Below are 19,933 nucleotides of genomic sequence, written 5' to 3'. Positions count from 1 at the left end.
CTCCAATCCTGCTAAGTACGTGATTAAGATATTCTCCTTAACAGATGCTAAAATGTTTTATACCACTAATATGCAGGTGTATGTCGGTAAACAACCAAATTAATGGTTCTGCATTTAAACCTGGTAACTACGCGATGAGATGATAAGAGGTGAAAAGTACGAACTTTTAAGAAATATCATGCAGGGCAAAATTAAGGGCAAAAGAAGTGTGGGAAGAAGAAAAATATCGTGGCTTCGTAATCTACGTGAATGGTTCGGGTGTAGTTCGATTGAACTTTTTAGGCGCGCTGCTAACAAAGTCGCAGTGGCCATGATGATTTCCAATCTCCGCTAGGAGTGGCACGAGAAGAAGAAGAACTCCGCGATTGATGGGGTTAGTAGACTCGTTCAGCCAATTAGATCTAATCGAAATATAACCACTGATAACTGGTTCACCAGAATTGAACTATGCGGAAGACTACTCAATGAGCATAAATTAACATTCTTGGGTTCAATATTAAAAAATATGAAACAGCTACCTAACCAGTTTACTGAAGATCAAGGTAGACCAAGTCCATCAAGTATGTTTGCATTTAGGGAAAATTGTACCTTAGCATCACGATGTGACAGGAATTAACGCATTTTTAATTTACACATGTAATCAAAAAGAAGATAGAGCATATCTCGGAAAAAGTTTCTTGACAGAACTATTCAGAGGTCTCGTAAAAAACATGCGATAAGAAGACAAGCAGATCAACACATTATTATTAACGATTAAGCAATTACTTGTTCTATTACTTTTTTGTGTTTTTGGATTAAACATTTTTGTAAACTATTACATCTAAGCCCTTTATTAAGTATAATTAATTGAAAAATGTGAAAGCAATATGTCTCTATCAGTCCAATACACCGAGGTCACCAATAATGTGTAAATTTTTTATGTCACCACTGGAGGGTTTACTTAGACATTTTGTATCTACTGATTATTAGACATATGCAAAGTACAATATAGTATGTTATAATAACGAACATTTTATTCTTTTAAATCTTTTTCATTTCGTTGTAATAATCACATGAAATAAATACAATTTATCTAATAATACATTTGATTTTACATAAGAGCAATGTTTTCAAATATTCTGTATAGGTACGTTGTTATTAAATTCAGTTAGCTATTTATATGTTTGTTAAGAATTTGTTTCCAATCAGGGAATTCTAAACTTTAAAAGATAAAATGGTAGAGAGTATCATGTCCTCCATGCAGTGACATTTTGCAGTCAAACGTGTACAAGGATTAAATTAATAAATCTATCATAATAATCTTTATTGATTTAAAAAGTAAAATCTGTATCTATGTAAAGATTCATAAGGAAATAATATTCTGTCTGGAATTTTTGGTGAAAACGGAGTATACATTTGTGCATATAATTTTTAATTCTATATTTTGTACAAATATCTGCAAAAGTCTTGTTACAGTAATTCAGGCGAATCTATTGATACTGTAATGGTTTATAATTTTAAATCAAAATAGGACTAGAAGTTTAACACTGTGAGGACTAAAAAGCTTATCAGCAAAGTTTATATAGATAAGTATTAAATTATATATGGAAAGTAATTGCTTCCAATAATTAAAGGAGTCAAGTAAAGAATGAAAGCTATGTGAGCTATATATAGTGTCAGATCAAGAGTTTAGTTATAGAATGTTCCCTAAATGAGAAAATACCTAGTGGAATACTTTACCCAGTAAAAGTTTTATTGATTATTATTTTATATATATAACTAATATCAACATTGACATTGACATGACTTTGGAAAAATATTTATAAAAAAGTGTCAAACATTGTATTCAAATGTTTTTATATGCATATTTAAAAGAAAATATTGCAACTTATTGCATTTACCTTATACTATCCATAGTTTATACTGAGTTCTAACGCATTTTCACTCTGAGATAAAATCACTAAGCCTCTACACCACCAACAAATCACTTCATAAATGAATACTAGAAATCAATCTATAGGAACATAAATTTTTACGAGCATGTTTTGGAAGCTGGCCAATAAAATTGTTAATACTTAAAGTTTACAATTGAAATGTCATAAAACAATAAATATATCATGCCAAGTAGTTGGATTTAAAAACTATTTATATTTAAAATGTTTCATTACAAATTTTATTTTGTAAAGTTCAAACTTTTTTGAAGATTATTTTTGTATAAACCTTGAACAATATAAGCAATATTTATATTTATTGATCCATAATATTATAGCTTGGGTATGCATTGCCCAGTCAACTTATTAATTTTTTTTTGGGTGACATTTAAGTTTTATCAATGCTTACCTAAATTTATATAACACTTAATTTTTTTTGTCTGGCTTTTTTGTGATTTCACAAGAATCATATATACACTCATGGACAAAAATATCGAATATTTTGGAATTTTCCATTTTTTTTTTGTAGTCACTATTATTTCAAAATAATTTTAGATTACTGATAATACTCATATAGTAGGCTGATGTACTCAACTGGTTTGAAATATTTTGATATTTTATTTAGTGGTTAGTGTCATTCGTACATTTTATCATAAAAATCCTTCTTCACTTAAAGGAACAATCATACTAATTCCGTTATTTTTAGTTTAATTTATTAAGTTTAATTAAATATTGTTTTGATTTAACTAAGTTTAAAACAAGTATCCCACCAATTCGGCACTTCTATGAAGTCCAAGTAGCACATATTGTAATTTTGTACGAGGAAGGATATGTACAAAAAGGTATCGCACGACGTCTCAGCAGAACTGAATCTATATTTTCAAATACTATAAAAAGGTACCGCGAAACAGGAAATTTTGTAGGAAAGCCTGGTCAAGGACGCCCAAGGTGCACAACCGCAATTGATGGCCGTTTTTTGGTTCTTAATTCTACACGAAATCATTCATTGACATCGATGCACCTCAGAAATAAGCTATTAAATATTGTTCTGAAGCTATTTTCTTGTGGCATTTTAAATTAATTAATATTTAAATGGGAATAAGCCACAATTAAAGGTTAAAATACATTTATTGACGTTTCAATTTCCACTTCGGAAATCGTTCTCAAAATACAAACATTAGTAAATTAAACAAATTTTGTTTTTGTTACTTAGTGAAAAATTCTAATAATTTAATTTTATCTGACTCATCTATATTGACAATTCAGACATACATTATACATTTTAAAGTAGACGACTTTAAAATGATATTGCCAATATTGTTGAGTTGCGTTCCTGGGACGACTTTACTTATAAGATAGTTCATTCGATTACATGAAATCAACTTTAACGTGAGAATATCCGTCAGAAAAAATCATAACATGTAATTCGTCTTTAAAAAGACAAATACATGCCATGATGACAGTAAAATTCTTCCGTTAGTGATTCCATAGTAAATTATGAGGGAAAAACCAGGAAAAAACCTCATAATACTATCCCGACATGGTAAGTATTTGATCTTGCATTTAGTTTACCTTCAATAAATACCAAATTCCGATTTTATATATTCCGTCTCATTTAGCATAATTAGAGCCGCTTCTTTGATTTTTCTCTTTTTACCATCAGTTTCTTTTAGGACTATATTTGAATCATTCCATTGAACCCTATGTTCATTATCCCATGTATGTTTACATATTTGAGATCTATCAAATTCTCTATTTTTAATATAGGATTGATGTTCATTTATTCTAACATTTAATGGCCTTGATGTTTCACCCAAATAAAACTGATCGCATTCACAAGGTATTTTATAAATGCAATTCTTTGTCCTTTCTTGTTCATTGTTAGGTTTGGTTTTGGACAAAATAGATCTCAACGTGTTTGTTGTTTTGAATGCTGTTGAAATGTTGAATTTATTTCCTATCCTTTTAAGCTTTTCCGATAATCCTTTTCTGTATGGTATTGTTATTTTCCAAAACAACAAACACGTTGAGATCTATTTTGTGCAAAACCAAACCTAACAATGAACAAGAAAGGACAAAGAATTGCATTTATAAAATACCTTGTGAATGCGATCAGTTTTATTTGGGTGAAACATCAAGGCCATTAAATGTTAGAATAAATGAACATCAATCCTATATTAAAAATAGAGAATTTGATAGATCTCAAATATGTAAACATGCATGGGATAATGAACATAGGGTTCAATGGAATGATTCAAATATAGTCCTAAAAGAAACTGATGGTAAAAAGAGAAAAATCAAAGAAGCGGCTCTAATTATGCTAAATGAGACCAATTGCGTCGCGAATTCCTCGGCAGAATGTAGTAGGATCTGGTTACCCATATTGAAAAAGGAAGTTATTAAAAGGAAAATATCAGTATTGGTAAGTCAGTAACATATAGAGAATACATCATTTATATTTTTTAAATAACAAACATATAAAATCGGAATTTGGTATTTATTGAAGGTAAACTAAATGCAAGATCAAATACTTACCATGTCGGGATAGTATTATGAGGTTTTTTCCTGGTTTTTCCCTCATAATTTACTATGGAATCACTAACGGAAGAATTTTACTGTCATCATGGCATGTATTTGTCTTTTTAAAGACGAATTACATGTTATGATTTTTTCTGACGGATATTCTCACGTTAAAGTTGATTTCATGTAATCGAATGAACTATCTTATAAGTAAAGTCGTCCCAGGAACGCAACTCAACAATATTGGCAATATCATTTTAAAGTCGTCTACTTTAAAATGTATAATGTATGTCTGAATTGTCAATATAGATGAGTCAGATAAAATTAAATTATTAGAATTTTTCACTAAGTAACAAAAACAAAATTTGTTTAATTTACTAATGTTTGTATTTTGAGAACGATTTCCGAAGTGGAAATTGAAACGTCAATAAATGTATTTTAACCTTTAATTGTGGCTTATTCCCATTTAAATATTAATTAAGCTATTAAATGTTAAACAAGTAAATGTAAGTTCACAAACAGTTAGATGAAGATCAAACGAAGCAAACTTAAAGCCCAGACGCCCCGCCAAAGTTCCACGTCTTCTCCAAAATCATAAAGCTCGTCGTTTGGAATTTGCAAGAACACATATTTAGTGGAATATCGACAACTGGAAAAACTTTCTTTTCACTGATGAGACCAGAATCCTATTATGGAAGCCAGATTGTCAAAACTACTTCTACAGAAGAGATGGAGAACGATTCGCCAGCTGCAGTCTCGCCCAGACTGTTAGTTTTGGAGTTGATGGCATAATTCTTTGGGAAGGTATTAGTTGGGAGCGTACCGCACTTGTGGAAGTGATTTGTCATATGTTGGTTACATTGGATATGAAAGATTCACGTTAATGCACGATAATGCTCGACCACATGCCGCAGCCATAGTGAGTAATTATCTTGATGAGGTCCAAATTCGAAGATTGGATTAGCCACCGTCTAGCCTGGATTTAAATCCAATAGAGCACATGTGGGATCACCTAAAACGCAGCATACGACAAAGAAATCCCGTTCCAAATACGATAGAACAGCTTCGGCTTGCTGTAAAAGATAGGATGAATGGACTGCAATTTCTCAAGGATATGTCCAAAATTTACTTGCAAGCATACTGAGAAAGATGCAAGTAGTAATAAGAGCTAGAGGGGGAATACTCGTTACTGATCATGCACTTCTTTAGTTTAAACCAGTTGTTTAAGCAATTTAAATTATCATTTAAGTTTAGAGTAAAATAACCTTATTTACCTAATATTAAACATTTATTTTTTTCACAATTTTCTTCACATAAAAACTTAAAATTGTTCATTAAATATTGTTAAAATAAACTCTATTTTACAATAAACGACTTGCTCGACCAGAATTTATTTTGAAAAAACAAAAATTTGAAAATTCCAAAATATTCGATATTTTTGTCCATGGGTGTAATTAATATAGTGATACAACGCAATAAAAAAAATAAATCATCTAAAAATAGAGAATAAGAATACTAAAGATAACTGGTTTATAGAAGAATTAAGAAAAAATACTTAAGATTTAATTAAAAATAAAATTAATTTATAACCGATTTTATCAGAAATGTAAAACTGTATTGAAGATTTATTTGAAAACAATTGAAAAGAAAACAAGTAGGAAAACAAAAAAAAAGAAACCAGTTATTGTAAATGAAATATTAATTAACAATCAGATCTGCAGACCATACCATCATCATTGTAGAAAACCTCTATGCAAAAATGTGCATTTATAGGACACTGAGAGGATATATTAGATATATAAAATATGGAAGTAGAAAAGAAAAGGTAAGTGTTGATTACCATTAACAGTAAATTGCAATATCTTGAACATGTTATAAAAAGAGATAAATATAAATTTCAGCACTATATCATCAAGGAAAATATTACAGAAACAAACAGTATAGGGATAAGAAAGATTGACACACTCGGCTGCAAAATATGAGAGTGGTTTGACTGCAGTTCTAATAAAATATTTTGTGCAGCTGGATCTAAAATTTTAACAGTTCCAACACAGCATGCCTCTGAAGGTTTATACATAATTATAATAAAATTCACAGAATAAAGCATTTGTAAGAACTCTACGTTTAAGAACTAAGAAAGTAGTTATACAAACAACTTATCTAATTTAAAGACTAACTAGATACTCCAGTTGTCAGTGACGAAAATGCCACTGAACCCCTAAAAATAATATGAACAAGCTGAATTTTGCCGAGAATATTAATTTTGGGACCTAAAAAAAGTTGTTAGAAAGTTTACCACTTATACTCCGAGCATCCCCTAAAACACCCCTTATAGGGGGTAAAAACGCAAAAAAATCGATTTACCAAGAATCAGTACGCCATAGAAAAAAAATGTTTCAAATAAAAAATGTAGCTGAGATAAATTTAAACAATAATGTTTATAAGTACTTTTTGTGTAGAATGAACCGTTCTCTTAGAAACAAAGCTTGAAGCGACCATCGATTTTGAATGTCAGTTACAGACGCGAAATCAATGTTCAATAAAATTTGTATCAGCTCGATGGTAAAAATTCGATATCTTCTGATGCAAGTGTCCTATCGACAAAAGTCAAGATGCGTTTTAAAGGTAAAGAGTTCAGCTTTAGTATGCAATTTTTGTGTTTTGCCTTAAATAAACTCAATTTTATAAAGGTGTTAAATAAATAAATGTGGAGCGATTTTTGCCATTTTTTATAATTCTCATGAGATCAATACAATATGTGCCTTTCATTGACTGGCCACTAAAGCTGCCATAGAAAGTTTCGATTACTAGAGCCTAACCTTTAAAACCTACCTATAGCATCAAAATTTAGTTTTGAGTTTTGGCAACAAATGTGGAGCATTTGAAATATGCTTAAAAAATGCTGTATTTAAAATTTCACATAACAAACCATCTAAAACATTTAAAACTTTTTTTTTTTCAATTACAATAAACAACACCTAAAACTGTCTTCTTGGATGTATTTTCCTTTACATCAGATCGTTTGTAATGCAAAACATTAAATTCTACATCTTTTATTTATATTTCAAATGGCTCATATTTGGGCTCATTGGGTCTCCAATGGCAAAGCGCCTAGCAGCGATGACCTACTTAGAATCAGTATAAATATATGTGCACAATGCACAACGGCCAAGAATTCATTCTGGTCTAAACAGGGCTTCACAGAACCAGCCTAATATTGGCAATAGAGACCTTCTGGTTGAAGTAATTCCCAGAAACTCAACTTTTATTTTACCTACCGTTTTTCTTATTTTTCTTACAGGATTTTAAGTCCACAGAAGAATTTTATATTTTATTATATTTTCATTATTTTAATCGAAATTAATTCGAGTAATTTCCCTAAACCGACTTTTTCACAATATTTTATTATATTTTTCAGAGTTAAATAATTTCGTAAAATTATTTTATATTTCTTTTTCAGGCTTTCAAGTCCCTAAACGGACTTAGAAGAAGTTTATATTTTACTTTATTTTCAGAGTTAAGTGACTTCAAATAATTTCATTATTTCTCTTACAGGATTCTAAGTCCCCAAACGGACTTGGAATTTTATATATATATATATATATATATATATATATATATATATATATATATATATATATATATATATATATATATATATATATATATATATATATATATTTAAGGGACTTTGAAATATTTGTATAATAAATTAACTTTTATTAAGAATAATTAAAAATATTTTTTCCTACTTTTCAAGTCTCATCAACTTCGAGGTCGAAAATTTTCAAAACTTTAATTATTCATTTTAGGTTTAAACTTTTATGTAATTTTATTGTTGGTCATTTCCGATGTACCTCTATTATGCATTATTAACTACTTTTCAGAGAAATTGACTTACAATATTTTTCCCTTTTTTTTTTCGAGTCTCATTGACTTTTTTTTTTGTTAATAGTCTAGGCGTAATAATTAATCTCTCCCTTTCAGATTCTTAACTAAAAGACTAACAAACCTAGTTCTCTTTCAGATTCTTAATTTTAGTTAATAATTAACCATATTAATTGCATAAACATAAAAAGGTATTTTCCATTTAGCCTTAGACATATAACCCTATATGTAAATGGACCGAGATCCCTATCTTCTTAGGTCCTTCCAGGCAATGGATAGTGCGACTGGACCACCTTCCCTCATTCCCGAGGATTAACTCCAGCGACAATAGGACACTTGGATTCAAAGATATAAATTTTTTACAGTCGAGCTGATACAAATTTTATTGAACATTGATTTCGCGGGCGTAACTGACATTCAAAATCGATGGTCGTTCAAGAGTTGTTTCTAACAGAACAGTTCATTCTACGCAAAAAGTGCTAATACTATCTCAGCTACATTTTTTTGTGCAACTTTTTTGGAATCCCAAAATTGATATTCTCTGCAAAATTCAGCTTGTTTTTATGATTTTCAGGGTTAAAATCTCTGACAACTGGACTAAGAACCCTTGGCAAAATGAAAAGTGTACTTATTACGAAAAAAAACTTTTTGATATATATTTTTTAATAATTACAATTACTCTTTATTTATATTCTATTATTTAATTTTGAAATTTCAATAAAAATTAATTCAAAACATTTTGTTTTTATTTTGTGAAAATGTGTTCCAGTTAAAGTGTTTTGCGATTCTTCAATTTCAATTAGGTTCTGATATTTTTATCATGATTAGCTTTATTTTTTTATGCAGACAAATTGATACGAAAAGCTTTATATTATTGTAACATTGTGGTGCATTTTTTAAAATATTGCAACACCAGTTGTAAAAGTTGTCATACTTTTGTGCTGTTTAAATTCAAATATGGTTGTTTAAATTAATCAATACATTTTTCTTCCCCTGTATTCATCCGATCCTTAATAGTACCGTTGAGGCTCGGGAATACATCTCGCTAAAGAGAGAAGAGCTTAAGTCATTGAGACGAAAATAAGCAACCCTCTAGTAACCGAGGCATTCATATTGAATTCGTTTGTTCATTGTTTCGTAAAGTAGTGCAAATCATGGTAATTAGCGGTAAGTTCTTCACCTAGTTTTACCTCAACCTTTAAATTGTTTTTGATTGTTTATTGCAACCATTTAAATTCTGATAATTATTTGCACCTATGAGTTAAAGTTTATTTATCTTGCCAGAGCTATCGAAGGAATAGTTCCTGTTAATTTAATTACTATTAATGCGTAATAGTACATTGTTTATTTAATTCGCCACATGTGCCTTTTTTCAAAAATATTTAAATAAGAGGCATGGACTAAAAGTTTTGCACAAATAAATACAAGGAAAACCCATTTTTTGGGAAAAATCAGCTTTATGGTTTTTTTGAAATATTCACCTTTCTGATTAATACACTTTTGCATTCAACCAAACCATGTGTAGCAGCATTCCCTGCCAGTCCAAAATAGGTCAATCAGAAATTAGATTTTTGTATGCCTTAATCACCTTATCAGGCATCTTAAAATATTAACCATGTAGTTTTTTTTTATTCTCAAGAACGAAAAGAAATCAGCTAGTGCCAAGTCAAGACTGTATGCACCATGGTACACCAAATTGATATTTTTGCCTTCAAAACTTAGATGTCATACAAGCCATGTGAGAGCTAACATTGCCCTGATGCAAAATAATTTTGACCATGCCAGTAGTTTTTACTGACTTTTGGCAAACAAATAGATGTATACAATTCAGCACTGACAGTTCTACCATTCTTTAATGAAATCAAAGCATGTTCTTTTTTTCAAAAAAAAAACTCCACCATTTATTTCCAATTACTATGGATCAGCTTGAAAAACCAAGGGTTTGTTGTTTTAGACTCATAGCAATATATCCAAGTTTCATCACAAGTCAAAATATTCCATACCAAATTTGAGCCACCTTCATTAAATCATCTTCCCCACTGCCAAAATGGTCTTGCAAAATTATTTGTATTTGAGTTATGCCTATGCCCAATGATGCATGAATCTTATGATAGTAAACATGTTGATCTTCTTCAATCACACCCTCAATGTTTTCCAGGTCAACAGCTGTCAATCTTCATCGAATTTGTCACAGGCTGGTGTGTCCACACTTGAATTCTTCAAATCATTTGTAAACAGTTGATGTGTCTGGTGTTTTATCACAAAAACCAAGATGAAGTTGATCAATGCATTGTTGTTTTTAGTTAGGCCAGCTTTAAAATCTTACATCATCATAAACACTTTCAAGTGAGATTTCCATTGTTTTTATGAAATTAATTGTTTTAAAAATTTGATGCCACTAAACCACATGATGGATTTTCAATCTGTCAAAGTTGTTTACCATAACAAACGTCAAAATATATGAAAACCATATTTACAAAGTCAAGTAAGTAACTTCTGCTAGATGGATGGCTCTGTGCAAAACTTTTAGTATATGCCTTATATAAGTATAAATTATTATTAGAATTACTTACATTCTGATGGAATATACTATCTGGCTCTTCTTGTTCAATTTCTGGAACTTTAATTGTATTTTTCTTTAAGTCTATAACAATATTATCTGGGACTTTCTTTGACTTTGAAGTAAATTGTTTGGGAGCAAAACTATTCTCATTTATTTCATCTAAAACTTCATTGTCTATTACAATACAATCTGGAGAAGCTGCTTTCTCATTTTTACTGACACTGCCTTTTGAATTATTTTCTTCTTTCTTCTTTGAGTTATACTTTATATTTGTTTTGATGTCTTCATTACTGCTTGTACTAGAACTTGAATTTGATCTTCGTTTTGGTTTGCTCACATATTCTTTAATGTAAGATTTAGACCTGGAACGTCTAGATCTATACCTATCTCTAGACCTTGATCTTCTATGTCTATCTCTATAGCGATCTCTAGATTTTGATCTATATGATCTAGATTTTGATGATTTATACGTGGAAGTGCTTCTACTTCTAGAACGCCTGTATAAAATAATTTTTAGTACATTAACAACACACTTTAATTAAATAGTAAATATATTCATTATTACCATACTCTGTTTATTTATAGGCTTTATCAAAGAATATAGACGCATATGCGTCTATATTCTTTGGTTTTATGTTCAGCAGTTGGACAAAATTCCTTACCTAGATCTTGAATATCTGTCTCTTGATCTATCCCGACTCCTGGTTCTAGATCGGCGACTAGATTTTTTACCCGATCTCCTTCTGCTTCTACTTTTGGAGTCACTCGAATCTGAAGAGGAAGATCTACGAACAGTACTAATTCTGCATTTGGAATTTAACTGGTTTGTTAACTTCTGAACAAACACATTTTCTGCCTTACCTACGCCTGCTTTTAGCTTTGCTTGAACTTTTACTCCCGCGTCTTTCATTTTCTGAATCACTAGAATACTTACCCATCTTCCGTTATGGAAATTTATAAAAATTATTTATTTAACAATACATCGAAATATAAAACATAACTTTGCTTTGCACTACTGTTTGATATTTGACATTTGACATTGACGTTTCAGCGACAGCTCATGTCCAAATTCTTCTATTTCAAAACAACCTCCCTCATCATGTCATTTCACTGTGTTACCAAATAATAAATAACAATTGTTATTTATTCTGTGATTTTACCATGGCAACCATATAAACGTATTTCTGACTATTGGTCGTCTTCAGTACGGTGCAGCCAAGTTAGAAAAGGAGCATATTAACTTGGGAAAGGATCACTACAGGATGAATTTTTTTCATTATCTTTCTTTCTCATACTTGGCAATGGAATCAACAAGAAATTCTTTATAGTTTTTTACAATGTCGATATTAATTCCTACTAACAACTATTTTTATCACTTAAATATAAAACGATACTTAAGATTAAAGTTAATTATGACTAATACCAGATTCGAATAAATTATGTTTTGAAAATACATCTGTTAATAAAATACTTTATTTTCCGACTAAATTTAAAGAAAACATGAAGTTCAATTATATTCGAATGTCTTATCAAAGAATATAGACGCTTCTATATTCTTTGGTCTATATTCTAAAATATTCTTTGGTCTATAAGCGTCTATATTCTTTGGTCTTATTGTCTTTCGTCAAATTCAACCATTTCAAGACCACAGAATAACAATTTGTTTATTATTCTGTGTCAAGAGTAAGACTATGTTGGCTAGCCTAGCTCCATAAATTTGAAATGAATAAAAACCAACTAAACTTCAAACTGACAGTCCAAACCATAACAGTGTTAAATATAAATTGTTAAATCAAAAGATAATTCAAAAATATTTTATTAAATCCATAAGTGTGACCAGTGAGTATTTTGAAAAAAGTTAAAACAATACTAAGAACAAAGAGTATAATTGATTTTAAGTAACTTGTTCTTCCTTAATATAGGGACTATTATTTGACATATCTCCTTTTAATATTCTGCTTGGGAATATTAGGGTTTCCAGAATATATGAAATAGGACCTTTTTATACTAAGGACTACGAGTGCCTTGCATCATAGATAATATACAATTAGCCACAAGCAAAGGAAATATAATAATTCTAAAACAGAAAGAATACAGAATTGTTTACATGATAAAAAAGCAAAATATTTCTGGCCAACATAACTAATGTAATAACCTATATACTATTTATAACATAGTTTCCTGTGGTTCTTATTGATAATATATTATGAATAAAGCTGAGCAACCCTAGATTCACATACATGAAATACAACATTTTTAAGGAAGATATTTGGTAAAAAAATATTGAGTGGACTATATTCTTAGACCTAACACACTAATAATGCCCAGTTTCTCAATTGTTTGTTAAATTATTGCGTCTTTTAAATTGCATTAAATGAGCCATACTTATATTAAATTATACTGATACCCCTTTAAGCATACTGACAATATTATGTCAATCTTAGAATAATCTTAATCTTAAAAGGTTCAGAGGATTAAGAACAAGAAAGATGAAATCTAACAATTCAGCTTCCTGATTGCAATAGTTGTGTGTGAATGAGAAATTAAAAAAACAGATGTAATAGCATTAGCACCATGGATTGAAGATCGTAACTATAAGAGAGTATCTTTTCTGTAAAATGTAAGGACTCTAAAGGTCTGGCACTTAATGTATTTTAAACTTAAAACAATCTTCAGCAAATAATTTGAGTGGAAAGGCATACTAAAAATAACAATACAAGAAGAAGTTACTTGTTTAAACCATTGCCTAAATTTTATAATATCTTCTATGATCTTAAGAAAATGACATTCAGAATTTCTGTATTCGCAACATTTTTTTTTAAACCAACCCCCATAATTGAATAACTTTTACTGTACTATTTGGCTTAGAATATAATATTCTACTTGTTTTAAAAATGTACACTATTTAATTATATTTATCTTTCCATTATAGATAAATCCACATACTACATGATCTGCAGTTCTGATTAACTAATGGTAAATTTAAGGAATACTTGAATGATTAATAAAGTAATTGAATTAGAAACGCAAAAATGAATTTCATCAAGACATCAAGTTTCTAACAGCTCCCCTTATAAGGAGTAGATACATACCATACCAATAGATATTATTTTCAAAAAAGTCCTGACTCTTCCAGCATGGATATTAATGATATTGTTGAAAACAGTAGTGTTTCAGATTTAATTATAAAACTTTGTAATAACTTGGCAAAAAATAATCAAGGTTAGTATATTTTTTATTTAATTTTGTTGATTGTTTATGGGAATATTATGTACTATCAACTAACTGTTTTTGTTAGTTATCAATTAATGTCTAATTTTTTTATTATATACTCTATTCCAGTAGTACTTTTTTGCCATACTTATGCTACTAAGCTTTGGCCTAATATATTAGAATTTTAGGATAGAAATAAATTTATTAATAATATTTAATATATATTTATATTTAATATTTTTCGATAACATACATCTTTAGGTAGAGAAATTCTTGAAGTTATAATTAATAATTTTCTACTGCATGTTTATAGTTACAAACTTATGAATAGCTTTAGATAAGTTACTCAAAAAAGTTGAACTATTCTAGAACAGTTGAAGGTTTTAGTTAATTTATACTCTTTATTAAAATCTTCATGCTGAATCTTATAATGATTATTTCCACTCCATAGAACATGGTGCATAATATATGGCTACAAACCAAAATCCTTCTGGTCACACATAAACAAATCAAGAAACTATTACTATTAAAAACCTCCGATTGCAATTCCTTATTTTCTTTAAATATATATTATGTCTGTAATTCTCTATTTTACCCTTTTACTCAAATATTCCATTGGATGAGATGACATTCTCTAATACTTCTTAAATTATATGAATGTTCTCTTGCAAATGGTACTTTTTATATTAAGGTGGTATGTCACAATCTTAAAATTTATATACTTTTTAAGTATAGTTATTGTCACTATTTCAAAACAAATCTTCAACTTATGATTGTGTACATAAACTGTAAACTTTCTCTTTTAATGATATCTAACATTAATAAAAGTGATATCTAGTTAAAATTTCCAAAGAAAGCAGTAAATTTTTCATAATTGTACTTAAATGAATCAGTGTCATAACTTATGTGGTAACATGCCTAAAAATGGGTATTTTGTAATAATTTTTGAACTTAGGTATAAAATAACATTTTTTTTTGTGGCATAGACTTTTGTCATTCAGCCAGTCTCGAAAGGTTATAATATATTCCTTAAGAAAGTATATACACATAAGTACAGATTATTTCTCTCAGACAAATCAGACAAATGCACAGCGATATCCCTAAAACGAAATAGACGAATAATTAATAGAAGAACATGTCGAAGGAAAATACAAGGACACTCGCTTCTCGTCTAGGGGTCCGTCAAGACATTTATTTTAACAGACAAACAATACTGGACCACGTTAAATAATTACGTTAAATGATTAATAAAACAGAATTCCCCAAGAATGGAGATCAAGCATCCTAATACTTCTCTTCAAAAAGGGAGACAAATCAGACCCGGAAAATTACAGAGGAATTAATTTATTAAACACAACACTAAAATTGATAAAAAATAAACTGAATGAAATTATAACACTAGCAGAAAAACAACAAGGTTTTAGGTCGGGAAGATTATGCACTGACGCTATATTTATAATGAGGCAAGTGCAAGAGAAATCATTAGAATACAAATAACCGGCATATCTATGTTTCGCGGACCTTACAAAGGCATTTGACCGGGTCAAATTAAAAGATGTTATCCACTGACTGTATGCAAGAGATATACCTCTAGGAATAATCACAATGATCGAAAATATCTACCAAAACAACCCAATAAAAGTAAAAGTAAAAGAAGAACTAACTGACCCTATTGAAGCTGGCAATGGGATAAGACAGGGAGATTCCCTGAGTCCTCTATTGTTCAACCTGATTATGGATGAAATACTAAAAAAAGTAAGAACTAAAAAAGGATACCAAATGGGAGAAAAACAACTTGAAATAATCTGCTATGCAGACAACACAATATTATTCTCTCAAAGTGAAGATGATTTATAACGTATGCTGCACCAATTTGATATAACCGCCAGAAAATTTAACATGTTAATTTCCCCAAAAAAGACAAAATACATGATTACAACAGCGAATTTACTCCTTTTACCCCAATTAAGATGTAAATTGGAGCTCGAAGGTCAGATAGTAGAACAAGTGATGGAGTTTAAATATCTAGGCATCACATTATCTAGCTACAGAAAACTCTAAACTCAAGTGGAAGATCAAGTGAACAGAGCAAACAGAGCCGCAGGCTGCCTAAATCAAACAATATGGAGAAATAAAAATATTGGGAAAGAAATGAAAGGCAGAATTTACAAAACAGTCATCAGACCAATAATGACATATGCGGCAGAAACAAGACCTGACAGAGAGGACAAAAAGGATGCTAGAAACAGCAGAGATGAAAATATGAGACACTATGGGACAGAGCTAGAAGTACAGATATAAGACATAGATGCAAGGTGGAGAACATCAAGAACTGGGTAAGAAATAGAAGAGTAGAATTAAACGATCATATAAGCCGAATGACAACAAATTGATTAGTAAAGGCGGCAAGAGATGGTTCCCCAATAGGAAGACAATTAGTAGGAAGACCACGAAAACGATGGCATGACAACTTACTGGAGGCACATTGAAAAACAGACAGAGTCATGTCTAGGTATATAAAAAGAAGAAGAAATGATTAACTATCCAAAAACCTCTATTTTAAGCAAATGTTCATTATCCATACTGCCGTGATTTTTAAATCAACTGTACCTAACGATAGAATTGCAATTAAAAGCTGCAAACTATGGATTTTGTTGATATTACCGTAATAACTTGGAATTTTGATAGTGAGAAATTACTTTTACGAAGAAACGTTTTTAGAAACGTTTGAAATGAATTAAAAATGTGAATAGTAGGATAAATGTCAAGAACTACCTAATATGTTTACTTAAAAAATTCCCTAATCAGCACATCGTCTCTCCAACTGAGTGCTGGTGTGCGGCAATTAAATTTTACGACTTTTTCGTCTGGGAGTGTAGGGAGTATCATATTAGTATTAGAATTTCGTAGATATAGTTAGTCGAATTTGTACGACCAAAGCAAACTGTATTAAAATAAAACTCTAACGCCGTGTCTATGGAAAATATCGGAGAACCTGCAGAAGTTACAACTTTAGAAACAAGATTGAGTGGGCTAATAAGGTTTTTACAGAGTGAAGTTCAAAATGAATAAAAAATTGATTTAGCAACGGAAGGTTTTGCCTTACCGACTGAGAATAAATCTAAATTCAATAGCCTTGTTGCCAAGAAAAATGTAAAATTACCTAAGCAAGGAACTGATCAGCCCTTGCTGCTGGGTTAATAAATTATGAGCTTCAAGTACAGGTGTATATTTTTATTATAAGTAGTTTTTTTGTACTTGAAATTTAATTTTGTATTTTTTTCGAAACCGGAATCTTTCGCGGGAAGTTACTGTGGGGCGTTCCACACGTAACAATAAATACACTTTTTAGTGTTTACATCTCTTTTCAATACTTAGAAATGTTAAAAAAAACTGCATATCAGAAATTTAATGATTTTTATTCAGACATTTTTTGTTTTTGTCGCCCATTTTTGGTAAAAAGCAGTTATAAAAAAACTATTGAGCTTTTCTGTCATTCGAGTCCAAAGTTCTTCATCTCGCTCAAGTTTTTCAATAAACAGGGGCTCTGTATCATTAACATATACTACAAAGTAGCAATTATCTTTTAGGGCAATATTAAGCTGACCTTGAATCTAAAAAAATAAATATTATATTTTCTAATAATATTTAGTAAAAGTATGTACCTAATACATATACTAATATTTTTTTTAACTGTAATTGTTTAAATTCAAATATGGTTGTATAAATTAATCAATACATTTGTCCTCCCTGTATTCCTACGATCCCTATAAGTACCGCCATCGGGCTCGTGGAATGCGTCCCTTTGAGGAAGAAGAGCACCAGTCGTTGAAAAGAAAAGACGCAACCCGGCACGTGAACCCATGCACGCATATTGAATTGATTTCGTTTGTTGTTTTGTAGTGCAAACCCTGGTAATTAGACCCAGCGGTAAGTTTTTACCTAGTTTTACCTAAACCTATAAATTGTCTTTGATTGTTTATTGCAACCATTTAAATTTTAATAATTATTTGCACATATGAGGAAAAGCCCATTATTTTCTCGCCAGAGTTATCGAAGGAATAGTTCTGTTAATTAAGTACTATTAATTTGTAATAGTACATTTGTTTGTTAATACCCCAAATTGGCCTATCTAGCCGGATTTGAACTCATTTATTGAAAAAATATTTATTGTTATATTTAAATTTGAATGGTTGGTTTCGTCTCGTCGTATTTTTTATCGTTTTGAGGGTTCTTATCTTAAGTTTGCGTCTCTTGTCGTGGCTCGAGAATAATTTATGACCTTTTTGTAAAGTCGACCATATGGGACTTTTTAGAAGGGAATTATCGTCGTTTTAATAAAGTATCGAATTACAAATCGGTAATTTCGGGGTTTTAGACCACATTTTTGTACACGTTCGTTTGTATAATATTATTGGAACTTGTTAAAAATTTAAAATGGAAAAACTTGAAGAAAAGAATAGGAAGCTCAAATTTTTAAGAAAAACTGCGTTAAATGATATTCAGTTAATTTTCGATTTAGGTTTTAAGGCCCTTTCAGACGTTTCTATTCGCCCTTTATTTAAAATTAGACTAGAGGATTTAGATTCGATTCGCGAAGAGTTCTTAAAACATCACACTAATATTATTAGTAATATTCTTTCTGTACCAGACGCGGATACGAGGGTTGAAGAAAATGTTCGGGAATTATTTTTGGAACAATTTTATAAAATAAAACTATTTAGTGCGGAATTATTTGAGCCACAATTTGAAAATCCAGAACCGTTTAGATCGGTAGTAGTTCCACAATCTAATATTCGCTTGCCTAAAATAGAGCTGCCTAAATTTAAGGGTGATTTTAAGGAGTTTAGTTCGTTTTTAGACTTATATAATTCGGTTGTACATAATAACGCAGGCCTAGCAGACGTAGAAAAGTTTAAGTATTTGAAAGGATGTTTAGAAGGGACTCCACTTAGTTTGATTCGTAATTTGTCAATAAATAGCGATAATTATCAAATTGCTTACGATCTAATTGTTAAACGGTACACAAATGTTCGTCGTTGTGCGACCGCGCATTGGGATGCGATCTTGGGCGTACAGAAAATATCGGTAGTTAATTCGAAAAATCTGGCTAAATTAGTAGACACGTTTTTAGAAAATTTAGCTGCATTGAAAACATTAGGTCTTCCGACAGAACATTGGGATTTTATTATGTTTAATTTACTTTTGTCGAAATTAGACGCGGATTCAGTAAAGTTATTTGAGTTAGAAAATAAATCGAATAAAATCCCGTCATTTGAAAAATTGGTAGAGTTTATTGAAACTCAGTACATTGCTTACGATAATTTGAATAGTAGCTTAAGTGAATCTAAGAAATCGTCGAGGGCTCCAACTTATACGGAGCCAAAGTGTAATTATAAACATTCCAATGAGTCAAGGCATAATAGTAGTTCATCCTTTGTTACAAATTCGTCGTCAATATGTTGTGCTTTATGTAAACAAAGTCATTTTCTTAACCATTGCTCGTTGTTTTTGAAAAAATCTCCAAAAGAAAGATACCAATTTTGTAAAGAATCTTCCTCGTGTTTTAGGTGTCTTAATCAGGCTAATCATTCTGTCAAGTCGTGTCCAAAGGCCTTTAAATGTAGTAAATGTAATAGTCACCTTCATAATAGTTTGTTGCACTTTGATAGAAATCGTTCCAATAGTCAGTCGTCCACAGAAAATACTAATAATTCAGGGGCATCGGGAGTCGAACAAAATTCGCCTGAAATATCACATTGTGCTGCTAGTTTTGTAGGGAAGAAAAACGAGACAAAAAAGGAAATTTTGCTCGGTACTGTTTTAGTTCACGCGATTG

General features: G+C 30.4%; 2 protein-coding genes across 4 annotated transcripts in view; one reads left to right on the top strand and one right to left on the bottom strand.

Moving 5' to 3' along the window:
- LOC140443687 (divergent protein kinase domain 2A-like) overlaps positions 1–11,916 on the bottom strand; it is a 33,608-nt gene extending 21,692 nt beyond the window's left edge. Inside the window, exons 1-3 of one of the 3 annotated variants that reach the window (XM_072535067.1) lie at positions 11,743–11,916; positions 11,544–11,666; positions 10,892–11,378 (exon numbers count right to left, since the gene is read on the bottom strand). In XM_072535067.1, coding sequence (XP_072391168.1) covers positions 10,892–11,378; positions 11,544–11,666; positions 11,743–11,819 — 687 coding nt within the window. In that variant the 5' untranslated portion in view covers positions 11,820–11,916. Of the gene's footprint in view, positions 1–1,880; positions 1,992–10,891; positions 11,379–11,543 lie in introns of those variants that run through there. The other 2 variants (XM_072535066.1, XM_072535065.1) reach the window with 2 other exon arrangements.
- Positions 11,917–12,604: 688 nt separating this feature from the next.
- The window catches only part of Grip91 (gamma-tubulin complex component 3), a 64,956-nt gene continuing 57,627 nt past the window's right edge, over positions 12,605–19,933 (top strand). Inside the window, exons 1-2 of the mRNA XM_072535063.1 lie at positions 12,605–12,720; positions 13,814–14,103. Of these exons, the coding sequence (XP_072391164.1) occupies positions 14,019–14,103 (85 nt within the window). The 5' untranslated portion in view covers positions 12,605–12,720; positions 13,814–14,018. The remainder of the gene's footprint in view (positions 12,721–13,813; positions 14,104–19,933) is intronic.

Source organism: Diabrotica undecimpunctata, chromosome 6 (genome assembly GCF_040954645.1).
Source record: "Diabrotica undecimpunctata isolate CICGRU chromosome 6, icDiaUnde3, whole genome shotgun sequence".
NCBI lineage: Eukaryota > Metazoa > Arthropoda > Insecta > Coleoptera > Chrysomelidae > Diabrotica > Diabrotica undecimpunctata.
Note: the sequence above shows the minus strand (reverse complement) of the source record. Positions and strands in the feature narration are given on the sequence as shown.